The sequence below is a fragment of the Pipistrellus hanaki genome (assembly GCF_964339955.1).
Source record: "Pipistrellus hanaki genome assembly, chromosome: 19".
NCBI classification, from domain to species: domain Eukaryota; kingdom Metazoa; phylum Chordata; class Mammalia; order Chiroptera; family Vespertilionidae; genus Pipistrellus; species Pipistrellus hanaki.
The window spans coordinates 1,948,339-1,964,870 of record NC_140521.1 but is presented as its reverse complement, the minus strand read 5'-3'; the positions used below and the strand labels follow the sequence as shown (position 1 = coordinate 1,964,870).

At 47.3% G+C, this 16,532-nt stretch overlaps 2 protein-coding genes across 2 annotated transcripts; both read right to left on the bottom strand.

Moving 5' to 3' along the window:
* Positions 1–1,789: 1,789 nt before the first annotated feature.
* On the bottom strand, positions 1,790–11,140 carry ZNF280B (zinc finger protein 280B). The gene is made up of 3 exons (XM_084867344.1): positions 11,046–11,140; positions 9,576–9,636; positions 1,790–5,483 (listed from the first exon to the last, which is right to left on the bottom strand). Exon 3 carries the CDS (start codon positions 5,414–5,416, stop codon positions 3,815–3,817), a length of 1,602 nt encoding a protein of 533 aa, XP_084723470.1. The 5' UTR covers positions 5,417–5,483; positions 9,576–9,636; positions 11,046–11,140; the 3' UTR covers positions 1,790–3,814.
* Positions 11,141–13,021: 1,881 nt separating this feature from the next.
* Positions 13,022–15,451, bottom strand: PRAME (PRAME nuclear receptor transcriptional regulator; the record flags this gene model as incomplete). Its single annotated transcript, XM_084868445.1, has 3 exons — positions 13,022–13,598; positions 14,164–14,769; positions 15,159–15,451. 3 exons carry the CDS (start codon positions 15,449–15,451, stop codon positions 13,022–13,024), a joined length of 1,476 nt encoding a protein of 491 aa, XP_084724571.1.
* Between the last annotated feature and the right edge of the window lie 1,081 nt (positions 15,452–16,532).

The following is a 16,532-nucleotide window of genomic DNA, read 5'->3' as shown; positions in this document are numbered from 1 at the left end:
GCTCAGCCAGAAAGGAGCCAGTGTCCCGTCATCGGCCAGGTGAGGAGCTATCTTGGGAACACGTCCTCCAGCCCCAGGGGAGCCTTCGGGTGACTAAGCCCTCAGGAAGCCCTGAAGCCGAACAACCCAGCGAAGTTGCTCCGGGCTCCTGGCTCTCAGAAACAGTGTAAGGCCAGCATGTCAAACTCAAAGGCTAACACGGGCCAAATAGACAAGGTGTACGTGTATTGGGCCGCAAGAAAACAAAAGCTTCCCCTTTCATAGAAACATAGGTTAGGTTTGTTTCGATAGAGACATGCTGAATGCAAAGGGCTGAAATAAATGAGTCATCGTTAATGAGTATTCGTGGTGGGCCGCAATCGGCCTGCGGGCCACGAATTTGATACGCTTGGTGTAAGGTAACAAATGTTTTTTGTGTGTGTTTTTTTAAACTGTTGGTTCTGTACTTTTTCATACCTCAATAGATGGCTAGTAAACTCCCAACTGTGAGCTCTGTCTTTAATCCAGTTGCCCTAGCCAGTTTAGCTCAGTGGATAGAGTGTCGGCCTTCCAACTGAAGGGTTCCGGGTTCCATTCCAGTCAAGGACACATGCCCAGGTTGTGGGTTCGATCCCCAGTTGGGGGCGTGCAGGAGGCAGCCAATCAATGATTGATTCTCTCTCACCATTGATGTTTCTATCTCTCTCTTACACTCCTCTGAAATCAATACAAAATATATTTTAAAAAAATAAATAAAATTGGAGGAAAGGCAAAGAGTTTACATAGTAGTGCTAAAAAATTAAACGATAAATATGCCATATTAATAATGAAAAGACAAATAACAAAAATGTTTTTTTCAAAATAACATTTTATTATTATAATTGCTATTTTATTTAGAATTTTTGGCAACAATAATAAAATAAAATTTATCTGAAAGAACAAGCAAGCCAAATAGACGTGGACATTCATGAAGGGTAATAACAAAATAGTAATCTTGACAGCTATTCAATATATCTGTAAACAAAACAAAGTGGCGTTGCTTTTTTTAAAAAATATACAGATATCAATAGAAAAACAGAGAAAGCTCCTGAAGGAACTCAACTCACTATATTCATTTTCTTTTGGTTGCAGGCACAGAAATGGACTTGAGCGGGCTCCATTCTAAGAGAGGAGCAAAGTCCTTAATAATGAACTCTTCCTAGTTTTTTGTGAAAACCTAGGAAATTTAACTAGATTAGAGAGGGAAGAAAGTAGGGAGGAGATATAAAGTGTCCCTTTTGAAGAAGAAAAGGGTGGGGGCCGAATTTCATTGTTAGTGTCATTTTAAGAACTTTAATGAAACTCAATGAATCAAAGGAAATGTCAAACAATTAATTGAGGTAGAAAGCCATGCAGGTCTAGGGGAAGAGGATTCTAAGATAAAGAACAACAGTTGCAAAGTCTTTGGATTAGGAAGAAATGTGATTTTTCTTGAGGAAAAGCAAGGCCAGTGTGTCAAAAACAGTGCCTCAGAGGGGGAAATGGTGGAGTAGCATGGCACAGAATGAAAGAGAGAGGAGGTATATGACTGAAACCTTGGCAATAAGTAACGATTTGTACTCCTTAGGGGCATATTTTAGTGAAATAGCAACAGTAACAGTTGATAAAACCAAGTAAACACACATAGAATAAAAACATTTCATATTTTTACCATTGAAACCGAATAAGAGAAGTATGCAAAGTCTAAAAATCTAGTTATACCCAGAAGTTTCTACTTGATACCACAACATGAAGTGCGCGTGCACGCGCGCACATACACACACAAACACACACACACACACACACACACACACACACACACTTTTCTACCCCTAAAGAAAGGAGTTCAGGCTAAAATTTTAGCAAAGTGCCTTGGCCCAAGCAAACAAACTGAAAAGGCCTAGTAAAATGTTCAAAGTGCAGATCCATCAATCAATTAGTCAAGCATTGAACAAATACAACAAGAATTCACATCAAGGATATTACCTAAAACATGGACAATTATACTCACAGCTACTTTACTGTCGAGTCCTTCCTCCCCAACTCTGAAGAGGGATGCTAAACCCTTGGTGATGATCACTTCTCAGGTTTTTGTGAAAGCTTACAGAATTTAAATAGGTTGAGGAGGGAAGAAAGGAGTGGGGAGATATAAGGTGCCTTGAAGGAGAGAAAGCAAGGAAAAAAGATTTTCCTGGCTTAGCTCTCTAGCCAGGATCCCAGGTTCCTTGAGTGGCGCACAGAGGCTGCTAGGTACCTGGGCGGGGGTCGAAGGAGAAGGGCTGGCACTAGAATGCACTGAGGGAGACTCAACCCTGGGAACCCACAGAAGCCAAGGCCGCTCACGTTCAAAAATGAAACTCAGAGAGTATTCCACAGTTCTGTGAAAGGACCCTAGGAAACGGCAGGGGAAAGTCACCTCAGAGTATATTCACATAGTGGATAGGTGGACAGATTAGATGAAGGGCAGTAACTCTCCAACCTAATACTTATTGAAATAAAAGGAACAGTACTTGCACATTGGAATGTGTCAAGTAAGACCCAAAAAGTATTCATTTCTTAAAATGGGAAATTACACACACAAGACAATAATAACCGTTAACTGTAATACATTCATGCCCAACAAGGCAAGGTACAAAATTGCAAACTTCACATGTTCAATTAGGGGAAGATACACAAACATAGAAAAATAGAAGGAAAAGCCCTGTAACAAGCTTAACTTTAAGAAGCCACCTGGGCAATTTGTATCCACTGTACCAACCATTCTTGGACAATGCCCATTGCAGCTTAACAGTTAGCGAACTAAACTGAGCTCAGTCCATGAACTGGACAGATACAATTCGGCCCTTTCCAGTTAAAATGACGGGTCCAGTACAGTTCAGACTACGGTATGGATGTCAGCGCTTCTTTGTCAGGGGAAACTTTACTTCTTTACTGCTGTGGCTCATTCTGACTAAAGGCCAGGGAACAAATTGAATTTCCTTGTGGGTCACTCAACAAGAGGCCCATAGGCGTCAGGCCCCATTCTATTAGCTTCCTCTGCTTAAGCCGATGAGACAAGGATTGTTTGATGTCTGCCGGAGCCCCTCACCAAACATAGGATTTTATTGTAATGACTTTGCTTCCTTGGATGTACATGGGCTGGATGATGACACTGACACGGTATTCTTTCTGTCTTGGCTCCAAGACAAGGTGCAAGTGTGCCGCTCTCTCCACTGGGAAAAGAGCCTCTGCTCTCCACTGACTAACTTCCCACTTCCTGGTCCCATTCATGCCATAGCTTCTCCCTCAACTTCTCCACACGCCGATGCTCAGAGGCAGGCTGTTTAGGCCAGCACAACAGAGGCACTTCTGGGACTTCAGCAGTAAACAGGACCATGCCATACCAGGGCCATTCCAGTTTGACTAGAGTTAATATAATCTTCAAGGCATATAACTCTACACATTCTATATACAGAAAAAAGAGTGTTCACACCCACAAGTAACATAACATAGAAAAATAATAAATAGGTTTCTGGCTTTTCTTTCACATACATAAACACACACAAGCACCTTTTATGTGTTAAGCCAGATACAGTCACAAAAAGAGCAGTTAATACTTTTAAATAACATCTCAAAACTCGTATCAAATAATACTGAATTTCATGAATTTTATAAAAACAACTCATAAATGACCCATTGGTTTCACTATTTTTAAGGTATTAATGTTTTGTATTTTTTTTTATTTATGAGGTTTCTCACTTTCATTAAAGTACTTGCTTTAGATTTCCTGAAAATGGGACTAATGGTTGTTGTTTTTGTTGTTGTTCTAATCCTACTTTTAGGTCTCGAGTGATGGTTCAGAATCAGATGTGCTCACAGTAATGGATGCTACTTCCCCTGACCCTGGCTGAAGAGGCTCCAGTGATACCTGAATAACAATTTTAGTTTCAGGAGGCAATCCTTCTAGTTGCTCAGGCTTCTTAAACATTTGATGATACCGGGTTTTGTGCTCCATTTTCTCCTTGAAAGTTAAAAACTGTAGCCGGCATTTGGAACATTGATGAATAAACTTTTCCCAGTGTCCTCTATAATGATACATGTAAGGTGCTGCTAGTTTAAAAATTTTGAGACAGAACGGACAAAGCAAATTCTTAGTGTTAGCATGCCAGGTTCTGAAATGTGTTTCCACATCAGCAAAGGCTGACGATCTGTAATTGCAAACCTGGCACACATAGGGCATTTCGCCAGGCTTATGATTGTCCTTCATGTGCTGTAGGAGAACTTGATCTGTTTCAAATGACAATTCACAAATTCTACAGATAGCAGAGGGCTTCTGAGGAGTGTGCACACTTTCAACGTGACACTGCAGCTGGAAGGGAGTGGGAAACGGCCGGTGGCAATGCTGGCAGGTGGTGTGGCTTTTCCAGTTGTCATCTCCCTGCTTCTCCAGTTCCAAATGGTGCTTCACGTGATTCATAAACTTGACATTCTTTAGAACTTTCCTGCAGCTGAAGCATTTAAAGGTTGTGTGAGTCTTCTGTTCTGGCTTCCCATCTCCTTGATGCTGGCCGTAGTAAAAGTCATGCAGTAACACAATCAGATTTCCTTTCTTGAGATCGTCAGTCTTGTTTTGGCTTGCGAGGCTCAAAAAATCAGTTTCTGTCCGTCTGTTTTCTCCAACAGGATTTACAGTGTTGAAGTGGACATTGCCCTTTGGAAAAGCTGCTGGGAAAGGTGCTCCGTTCTGAAGAGGACTTAATGAGGTATGAGCACCATATGAGGGTGTGCTTTGCTGAGGAATCACTGTATGAAAGATTCCTGAAGAGGACACAACTGAAGACTGCCCCCCTGTGATTTTGTCACTGAGTTTAGGCCTTTTGGGATTTATGCTGTTTACTTCAGAAGTGCAAAGTCGCTTTGATGCACCAGGACTTTTACTCAGACCTCCTGCAGAAAGTGCTGATCCCGCTGGCTGCTGCAATGAACTTGTGAATGTAATCAAAGGAGAACATGACTCTGAAGAGCTATCAGGCACAACTTGTGGAGAGTTACCTCTATAATCAGGATCAGAAAAAGGCTCAATAATAATAGGACTATCTGTTAATCTTGATTCAGACTCAGGGTCAGGCAAGACAGTCACTACTTCTGATGTAGGGGTCACATGACTTACAGGCTGCAATTTGCGAGTAGAATCTTTTCTGAGCCTACCATACTTTTTTCTCCTTGAACGTGAACCTGGGGTGACCCTGTTCAAGATGTGGGAAACGACTGGTTTTGAATGTGAAGTCACCCCAACGAAGATCAGCTCAGCATCTTCGTTTACATGCTCCACCCCAACGAAGATCAGCTCAGCATCGTCATCGACTTGTTTGTTTTCTTCGGTGCTCTTCTGTGGTTCTGGCTCTTGTTTTTCTTCACATACCACATATGGTGGTCCCATTTTCTAACTTATTTATTCTTGGGGGTGTGGCCACAAGTCCTAGTGTTTCCTTTATGTGAGCTGCCACCTAAGTACAAACAACACTACACATCAGTAAGTACAGAAAAAAAAATGTATCTCATTTAATTTTTTCCAAAATTCAAGCTAGTTATGAACATCTATTATTTTACAGATAAGGACACTGAGACTCAAAGACAATAAATGACCACTTAAAACTATGACCACAAGTCTGTGAGACTCTAGAATCATAATCATAGTTTTGTCCTGGGCTGATTATGATCTCTTCTGTTGCCTCTACCTGCAAATGCCAATGGCAATCCCCTAGCTGTGACAGTAAAAAATATTCTGCGGGAGAATTTCTTCCTTAATCCAACCTGCCTAGGATCACTTCCACATTCCTAGGAACTACCTTCTAGATAATTCTAATTTATTCTCTAACATCCTATAAAAAAAAGATCTAAATTGAAAGTACTAATTTCTTCATAACACCACAAAACTCAGAAGATAATTTAACAAGTAATATGACCATCAGAATTATCTCCGGATGGGCTTCTAAAGGCTAGAGAAGTTTGTGATTCAGCTAAAATTATATGTAGGGTTTGGAAACAGAGCTAGCACTAAAATGAGTGATTCCTGAATTCTGGTTCTGTGTTCTTACCAACAGAACTCTTAATTTAGTGCATGTCTATTTCTGATGATGGTGCTATTAATTGCTTAGTCTCTAAGGATCAAAGAGCCTCACTGGATTCATTTTTACTCTCCTCCTACTTTATAAAACCTGTTCTAACCTCCCCTAGCTACCATCAAATTAATCACAGAAATGTATTAGTGATTCTAAGTACCTTTTTAGAGCACTGGTCATTCTAATTACATTTCATTTCTATTAAAGCACCTTCCCCCAATATCTAGGTTTAGGACTCCTGGTTACTTCATGTTTGTGCATCTATAATAGGCTCCAAATTGTTCTGTATTACCTCTCTAGCCTTCAAATTATATGGCACATCACAACTATCTGAATCTTAAAATACCACTGTAATTATATTGCTCCTTGATTCCTAAATGGCTGGTGGGGGGGGGCGGTAATCTGCAACTGAAAACATTTTCCCCATTTATTCTTTAAAAAGGAAGGGAGGGAGGAAAGGAAGGGGAGGAGGAAGAGAGAGAGAGAGAGAGAGAGAGAGAGAGAGAGAGAGAGAGAGAGAGAGAGAGAACATCAATATGAGAAACACACTGATTGGTTGCCTCCCACATGACTGCAACCGGGGCTGGGAATCGAACCTACAACCCAGGTACGTGCCCTTGACCAGAATTTGAACCTGTGACCCTTTGGTCCTTGGGTGGATGCTCTAACCATTTTAACTCTGTATTTTGCCTGGCTGGTGTGGCTCAGTAGTTGAGCATTGACCCATATACCAGGAGGTCACAGTTCTATTCCTGGTCAGGGCACCTGCCTAGGTTGTGGGCTCCATCCTGGGCAGGGGGTACGCATGAGGCAGCTGATCCATGAATCTTCCTCATTATTAATGTTTCTCTCTCTTTCCCTCTCCTTTCCTCTCTCTGAAGTTAAAAAAAAAAAAAAAAAAAGGAAAGAAAGAGAAAAAAAAAAGGTAACTATATTTGATTGTTGAGATAATGCCAACTGTTTTCCAAAGTAGCTGCACCATTTTACAGTAATTGCACCAGCAATATGTGAGGATTCCAAATTCTCCACAACTTCTGCAACACTTATTATTGTTCCTCTTTTTTTTTTTTTATTATAACCAATAGTGGGTGTGAAGCAGTATCCAATTGTGATTTACATTTTCCTAATGACTAAACATGTTGAGCAGTATTTTTTGTGTGCGTACTGGCTATGTATATATGTATATCTTCTTTGGAGAAATGTCTATTTGCATCCTTTGCCCATTGTTTAATGGATTTTTTTTATTGTGCTGAAAACCCTAAAATATAAAATTTACCACCTTAATCATTTTTAAATGTTAAGTATATTCACAGTCTTTTGAAACAGCTCTCTGGAACTTTTTCATGTTGCAAAATTGAAACTCTACACATTAAACAACAAACTCCCCTTTTCATTCTCTCTCTAGATCCTGGTATTCATCCTACTATTCTATTTGTATCTTTGCTTTGACTACTTTAGATACTACATATGTGGAATCATACAGTTTTGTCTTTTTTGTGGCTTGCCTATTTCATTTACCACATTCTTCATGCTTCATGCATGTTGCAACATGTGACAGAATTTCCTTTTTATGGCTGAATAATATTCCATCGTATGCATATGTCACATTTTAAAAATTTGTTCATCAGTTGATGAGCATTTGGGTTGCTCCTACCTCTTGGTTATTGTGAATAGTGCTGCAGTGAACATGAGCGTACAAATAACTCTTGAAGATCCTGGTTTCATTTCTTTTGGAGATATATATATTTTAGAAGTGGGATTGCTGGATCATATGGTAGTTTTATTTTTAAACTTTTTAAGAACTTCTATACTGTTTTCCATAACGGTTGCACCATTTACAGTCCAATCTTAGTGGACAAGAATTTCAATTTCTCATGTCTTTGCCAACAGTGGTTATTTTCTGTTTATTTTTATAGTAGCCATCCTAATGAATATGAGATGATACATTATCATATTTTTTATTCCAATTTCTCTGATGATTAGTATGTTGATCATCATTTCACAGTAAGAGTGAGTTTCATGGAAAAGTAAGTTTGGACATGGACTTGAAGGATATAGAAATGTTACTTAAATTGGCCAGGGCTTTATTCCTAAATATCAAATGATTCCTCCAACTCTTGGCAATATATTCTAGGTTTTACTATGGACTGAACTGTATCCTCGTAAAGTTAATGCTCTAAACCCCAAAATGATGGTATTAGAAATGGGGGTCCTTGGGAGATAATTAGATTTAGATGAGGGCATGAGGGTGTGGCTCTCATGATTGGATTAGTGCCCTTAGAAGAAGAGACTGGAGAGCTTGCTTCCTCTCTATCCACTCTCCCATCTGAAGACACTGTTCTTCTCCCTTCCTCCATTAACCCCCACACATTTTGAAAAAGAGTCTGAACTTCTCTTGAATGAAAGCTCGCTCTTGAATCACTCACTCTGGGGGAAGCCAGCTGTCATGACAGGAGCAGCCTCACAAGAGGCCCACAGAGTGAGGAACTGAAGCTCCTTGCCTACAGCCAAGTGAGTGAGCTTAGACCAGTGGTTGGCAAACTGCAGCTCTCGAGCCACATGCGGCTCTTTGGACCCCTGAGTGTGGCTCTTCCACAAAATACCATGTGCGGGCACACACTTAAGAGTGCAATTGAAACTTCGTGGCCCATGCGCAGAGGTCGGTTTTCCGCTCTCAAAAGAAATTTCAATCATTGTACTGTTGATATTTGGCTCTGTTGACTAATGAGTTTGCCGACTACTGGCTTAGACAAAGATCATCTAAAAGAAGTCAAGTCCTCGGACACAGACAAAAACTTGACTACAACCTCATAAAAAACCCTAAGCCAGAGCCACCCAGCTAAGGCACTCTGGATTCCAGACCTTCAGAAACTGTGATAGTAAAGATTTATTTTAAGTTAGAAAGTGCTGAGATACACATTGTTACATAGCAATCGATAACAAATTAAACAATGGGTCACACAAAGCAGTATGAGCAAGTTGCTGGACATGTAACTTACCTGTAAACGTGACTACTGGCATAAAATAAATTTAAACGGCCTCTTCTATCCAGCCACATTCAATGACAGAAATAAAGCCCTTATGGAAAAGGGTATAGAATTAAACAAACTAACACCATGTACTTATTTTTTTAAAAAAAATACACATTCACCTTAAATGAACCACTTATTACTTTAAAACTGAAATCTTACAGTATATTATCAGTCCATTTTAGACGCATACTACGCTAAAATAAATAGATTTACTTAGCTTAAAACCTATGGTACTCCTACTTTTCTTTTTCCTTTCAAGGAATCCGGTAAAACAATGTCACCTCTCCCTCCCCTTGTTTAAGGGAGATGTTTAGAAGGTTCCAGAATTACCTAAATCAATGATTGACCTGAATGTATCACATATATACAGATTCAGATCCAATACACTCAGGAAACACTAAGTAGTACTGTTTTAGCCCAGAAGAGAAGACTTCCCCCCTCTTACCTTTGGTGTGCACTGAAACTTCTAAGAACTTGACATATTCCAGGCAGGAGAAGGTCCCATCCTTGAGGCAACCAGAGAAAGGGATTATGTTATTTACATGTTACAGACATATTTCCTACCCGCTGTCCCCCTGATACTGTCATTTAACTGGTCCTCAAGCATCTCCCCTTTAACCAGAAAAGCGACTTCCTTTCTTCAAATCTATTCCTCCAAAATAAATAAATAAATTAATTAATTAATTAATTTTGAACTGTGTGTAGGCTTCCTATCATTCTAGTGTTGCTTTTTCCACACTCGTTATTTTAACCTACATTTTAAATGTTTGTAAAAGGCTAACTGTCCTAATCACACTTCTATAAAAGAAGTCCATCCATTTACGAAGGGGGAGGACATAGAAGAGGTAGAACCTGGGCATTCGATCACAGTAGCGATCATATGACATCGCTAATATGGAAATAATGCCCCATGTGGAGTCGGTTATCTGGAAACTGGATAAAAATCACCCCTGAGGCAAAACGACTCTGTTAACAGGATGATCACAGGATACGCCCATCATCCTTTTCGGGACAGACGTGTCGTTTTTTCTGGGGGCCCATAGGCCAAATGATGGGGTGCGGGAACTGCACTGAGATTCCCAGGGAAAGAGTCCGCGGAGACATCGACCCGTGTTTCTCTGGGAGGGAAGTGCTGAAACCAGGGACCTGCCAACTGCAAGGCCCCCCCAAAAAGCGAACCCCTGGGAACGCTGGTGCGTGGGGTGGGGAAAAGCCTAGACTTGTGGAGGGAATCCCTTTAAAAAGGCGGGAATGGCTGCGTGGCGGTGCGGTTCAGACGGAACTTGTTGCTTTTAACATTGCTGTCACCTCTGAAATAAACTGACGGGAGCTAATGGTAAAAAATAATAATAATAATAATAAAATAAAAATAAAAAGAACAGAAAAGGCCTGGGAACTGCCCAAAACGAAGGGCCTCAAACCCGCCTGGCTGGGCCCTCAGGGGCGCCTCGTCAGGGCCCGGGCGGCCTGGGGACCCACAGCGCGGAGGGCGCCCCGCGGCGGGGAGAGCCCTCACCCCGGAGGGGGCGCTTCCGGGCCCGGGCTCGGCACCCACAGCCCCTCCTCCGGGGCCACGCCGGCTGCAAAAGCGGGGTCTGGTTTTCGCCCCAGAAAGCTCCCCGGGAGACCCGCCGGGCTGAGGGAGGGGGCTCAGGCGCCGGCCAGGCCCTGCCTCAGGCCTGGGGCGGGACCCCGCCGGGGAGGGTGAGGGGCGGGGGAGCGGCGCCTGAGGAGCGGGGCGGCGAGTGTGTGGGAAGCGGGTCCTGAGAGCCGCAGGCGGCGGCCGCCGGCGCGACGCGGGGACCGGGACAGGCCGCTGGCAGCGCGAGGACCGGCGCGGCGGCCGACTCGTGCGGCCGCGGGAGCCCGTCCCTCTGCCCTCGGGGACGCCCGGACGCGCCACGCCCCGGCTTACCGGTCCCCGCGCCGCCGCCGCGCTCCCGGGCGAAGCCTGAGGCGCCGCCGTCTCCTCAGGCCCCGCCGCGGCCGCAGCCTCCGCGCGAGCGCCCCGCGAGCACGGACTGGCGCCAGGTGCGGGCGGGCGGCGGCGGCGCCGCGCTCTGATTGGCCGCGCGGGTGGGCCCGGCGCATGCGCGCTCGGCTCCGAGTGGACCGCGCTGAGGCCGCGGCGGGCAGGCCGAGGGGCTGCGGCCGCGACACACCGATCCCCGGCGGGGCCTCGGCCGCCAAGGCTGCCCAGACGCCCAGGGTTCGGGGCGGGGAACAGGCTGCTGGTAATCAAGGGAGTAGGCCGGCCCATGTGGTCTCCATTTCGTTGCCCTCGAGTGTGCTCTGGGCCCAGGAGGCGCGGCTACGGCCCTCTGCTAAGGAGCTAGGCCAAGCAGCCGCCCTGGCCGTCCATTCTGTCCTTGAGGCTGGGGCCAATCCGGTCCAGCCTGCAATCTGGTACAACTCACAGCAAGCTAAGGATGAGCTCTAACTTTCAAAAAGATTTTAGAGTGAGGCAGGGAGAGAGAGAGATCAAAGTGAGAGCAAAAGCTGCCTCCTGCACACCCCCTCCCTGGGATCCCGCCAGAAAGCTGGGCATGTGCCCTGACCAGGAATCCAACCGGCAATCTTTTCAGTGCAGGGGTCAGAGGTCCAACCAACTGAACCACATCGGGGGGCGAGCTTTACATTAAGGGCTGAGAATCCCACAAAGAGGATATTATCTTGTGACATGTGAGAATTAGATGAAATGCAAGTTTCAGTGTCCACAAGTTTTAATATATATTTTTATTGATTTCAGAGAACATCAATGAGAATCATTGATTGGCTGCCTCCTGCATGCCCCTGACTGGGATCAAGCCCGCAACTGGGGCATGTGCCCTTAACTGAAATCGAACCCACGACTTTTCCGTCTGCAGGCTGATGCTCTGTCCACTGAGCAAACCGGCTAGGGCAAGCCCTCTTTTCATTGCTAGCTGGAAGGCTGGTGGATTAGTGAAACAATAAAGCCAATTAGATATTCAATTTACTCAGCTGAATTCTACCAATGTAGATTTTAATTGATAATTATTTTGGTGCAGAGAAATACAGGGAGGCAAATAAAAAACTTGCAAGCATAAAGTGGACCACATTGTTTAAAATCCTGTGGGGAAGTGGACCAGAAAGGAGGATTAAAGAAGGAACAGCATAAAAATTCTGACCATTACAAAGAGCTCGTTCTTGTATTTCTTAGATAATTCTGGGTATCAAAACCCTAAGCTATTTACATACTTTTGGGTCTATACTTTTCTATTGATTCAGAGAGGAAGGGAGAGGGTGGGAGACAGAAACATCAATGATGAGAATCATCGGTTGGCTGCCTCCTGCGCTCCCCATTGGCTCTCGGGGGGGAGGAGTAGGGCCTGGGCAGTGAGGCCCCTGAGAACTTGTACTCAGTGGATCTCACCATCGGCCACTTAGTACGTTCCAGACCCCGTGGATGCACGTTGTAGTGAGGAGATACCAGATGCACCAGAAAAAATAACTGAACAGGAAGTGCTAAATGGTGATGTGAACGCCTGTGACCCAACCTCATCCAGCCTAGAGTGTCTGGGCATCATGGATGCTCATCTGACCAGTAGCTGCAGACGGGAGAATCGGGTTAATGTGTCATAGAGGACACCAGCTGGTTAACACTCAGTTCCCTTTATTACTGACATTTCTTCACAACCATTCAAACAAAGGTAACCCCCATATCTACTTCCCAAATCAGAATCCCTCCCCGTTAGAGATACAGATTCGTATTTCTAACATAAATCCCCAAAGAAACCGTTAGCTCCCTCGTCAACATTCCCCCCACACTAAGTAGTGTGACATGTGGCTGCTGTGTTCCTTTAAGATACACTTGGGTCTGGGCATCAGCGTCTGAGAGCCCAGAATGAAGCCTGTGGGACGTGCACGCAGCTAGATAGACACGTAACAGGGACACAGAATGGGGTTTGGGTCGTAGAAGGTTCTGTCGCCACAGCGGGGACAGGGGCTGGCGCAGAGCCACACCATGTCGGGCCGCCCCAGCTTCTGCAGCATCTGCCTCAGCGCGGCATGCGCCTGGGCCAGCTTGCCCAGGTGGAGGGTGCCGCTGGTTTCCTCGTAGCTCTCCAGCGGCGCGGCGTACAGCACGCGGCTCAGCTTGCTCAGCCCGACGGTGTGGCGCAGCAGGTCCTCCAGGACCGCCATGGAGATGGGGTTTTCATAGAAGCTCAGGGTCCTGAGCTGGGAGCAGTGGCTCAGGGCGGACAGGATGTCCATGAACTGGGGGTCCATGATCCCACACTCATCCAGCTCCAGGTCCTGGAGGGTGGCGGAGGCTTTCTCTATCAGAACCTGGAGCGGCCCCGACCGGATCTTGGTCAGGTTGAGCCCATTGAAGCTCAGGCCTCTCAGCTGGCTGACGTTTAGGTGCTGGGACAGATGTCTCAAGTCTCTTTCTAAGAACAGGCAGTTAGTGATGGACAGGGTCTGCAGGGGGCTCTTCAGGCACCTGGGGGGACACAGAGCGGTTAGTTCTGGGGTGGAGCTGGTGGGCAGAGGGAGGTGAGGATGACCCAGCACGTAAGGGAAAAGAGGCCATCTGCCAACACTAGAGGGGCTGCCAGCCTGCGGGAACCTAGATCACTGCATCATCCACAACGCATCCCGTTTTGCAGCTCCTTTCCCCAGAACCCTGCATTTCCCACGCGTCCCCTCAGCTGGAGCCTAAGGCAACAGGCAAATCGAGGCAGGTTTGGAGGGAAAGGCTCCTATGGACCAACTGCTGAGTGCAGAGCTTAAACCAGAACCCACCTCTGACGGCTTTCCCTTCGTCACTGCCACCCTCACTGGGTTCTCTCCCATCATCTTCACCTGGCATCCCTTCCTAGGGGAGGAATTCCCCAAGCTACCCTCACCTGGCCGGAAGTCCCATTAGCATCTCTTGAACAGCATCTGTCCTAGTCCACACCTCCAACCTTTGTCCGGGGGGAGGGGACAGGCAGTGAACTTGACACTGAGTGCATGAACCGACTAGGGGCTCGCTCGGGTCTGCAGAGAAAGCGCGCCGCCCTCACCTGAGGATCTGGTCCAGGCGGCCTTTGAGGAAGGAGACGGAGTCCAGGCAGAGCTCCTGCAGGCAGGCCAGGCTGAGGAACTGGGCAGTGACCTGGCCGATGCACTGCTCCTCCTGCTCCAAGCTGGTGCGCGAGGACGTGAGGATGTGCGAGAGCAGGAAGCGGCGCAGGCTGCCCATCTGGCCCAGGTACGGAGCGAACTTCCTCAGCGTGGACAGCTTCCAGGTGCAGTTCAGCTCCAGGTCCTGCACCGAGTCGAGCTGCACCATGTTGAGGATGTTCATGTTCTGCTTGGTCACCGCGAAGACCTTCAGCTTCTTGCAGCACAGGTGCAGCGCGCCGCGCCACTCCGTCACTTTCCTGATGAGGCAGCTGAGGGACTCGTCAGGGATCCCTTCCTTGAGGCAAAGGTCTACGAACACCTGCACGGGGGCCATGCGTGGGCTTGGCCCCACCCTTGAACTGTCCGCTTTCCCCCTCTTCCTCACGGGCAGGGCGGCCTCCGGCTCCAGCAGCGAGCACACGTCGGCTCTGGTTCCAGACCACACGGCCCAGAAGTCCTGGTGAACTTTCTTCTGCAAATTCAGCAGCCGCAGCTTCCATCTCCTGCGGGAGAACGGGAGGTGCAGGGGGTGCGTGAAGGTAACGGGATAAGACCATGACCGTAAGTCCAGGGATCTGGGCATCTGGGCCAGACAGCTGAAGGGACATTTACTCCACACCCCAGGAATCAGCTGCTCCTTGCGCTGCTGGGATCCTTCCTGGTCCCCATTCCTGGGACCTTTAAGTGCCACCCTAGGGGGCGGCTCATGTTCCTTCGGTCACCCTGCACCCTAACCAGCCCTAGACACCAAAGCCTCTTCCCAGAATGACCGCAGCAGTGGCCCCAAGGCCTCCCTGAGCCTCCCTTAGGCCCAGCACGCCCGGGCTGTGTCTGCTCAGACCCCCCCAACCACTCCTCCCCCCGGGCCAACCAGGCTCCTGAGTCCCGTCACCTGGGGCGAGTCTCCCGGGCAAGCAGGGCGTCCAGCCCATCGAGCGCAGCCCGGAAAATCTCGTGGTCCGGCTGCCGGTCCTTCATCAGGGCGCCCAGCGGCAGGCAGGGGAAGGGCCAGGCCTGCACCATCATCTTCAGGACCTTGTTGTGCTTCCCGGCAAAGGCCGCCACGAACAGCGGCGGGAAGAGCTCCCGGGGCAGTGACTCCAGGGCCGCGATGGCTGAGGCCTCGTCCTTCAGCAGGCTCTGGCAGGCCAGCTCCAGCAGTCTGCGCGGGGCCGGGAGGCTCATCCTGATGGAGCCGCCCTGACAGGGATCCTGGGAGGCAGCGGGGCAAGCGTCCTTGTCAGGCTGAGCAGGAGCAACCCCGGTCCCTCCGCCCTCGAGGGGAGGTAGCTGAGGCCAAAGGCAGTGATCTGTCAATAGGGGGCGACCTCCATTTCCCCCGACTCCATTTTCTGTGTGGCAGCCACAAGGCCACAGCTCTGCCACGGCCCTTCCCAATGCTACCCGCGAGCAGCATTTAACTCTGCTGGGCAGGGAGAACTGCGAAGCCTGAGAGATGATCCCACCCTTTTCAGGGAAAAAAAATGTCTTAATTTCACTCAAGGACCGAAAACAACTGGAATAAGGAGAAGCTCATGGCCCAGCACAGCCTCTCTCAGCTGCAACAAATAATCTAGACCAGTGGTCGGCAAACTGCGGCTCACAAGTTGAGGTTTGCGACTCTGTTGACTAATGAGTTTGCCGACCACTAACCTAACCTAATCCCGTGTCCATTTATGAGAGAAAAAGGAAATGAAACCAACCTGGGAGGAGGCCTGATGGGGGCGTTTGCGCCACATCAAAACCCCGGATGCCCGCGTTCAGACGGCTTCAGGCAGACAGCGCTATCACCCCAAAGAAAAAGAAAAAGAAATAAAAACGAAGTTCTTGAATACCAAATCATGCCTTACACTTCTTTACCGTTCACAGAGAACACAGCTACAACGGAGGGCCATTGATCTTCCAAGTTCTGAGGGTCAAGGCTTCCCCGAGGAGGTCAGGCCAAAGTCACGGCCAGGAGTTGGCCAGGGGAAGGGAGGGCCTGCACGTCGGTAAGGGACACCGGGATTGCCCTAGACAAGGAAAATGTGTTTTGTTTGGGCAATTCAAAGTTTTTGATTGGAGAAACCCGAGAATCAAAGGGTAATGGTTAAGAAGGAAACAGGGGGCGGGGGTCTTCAGATGCTGTTTCCCCTCTCCTGTCTGTGCTGACTTGGGAGCCCCCTTTCTGCATCAAACTTCTGTGGAGTCATGGCCTTGACCTCTCCTCTCAGGGTCCTGGGCCCCGTCTGCCCTGACAGCCATTCTCAGCACAGACCTGCGCGGC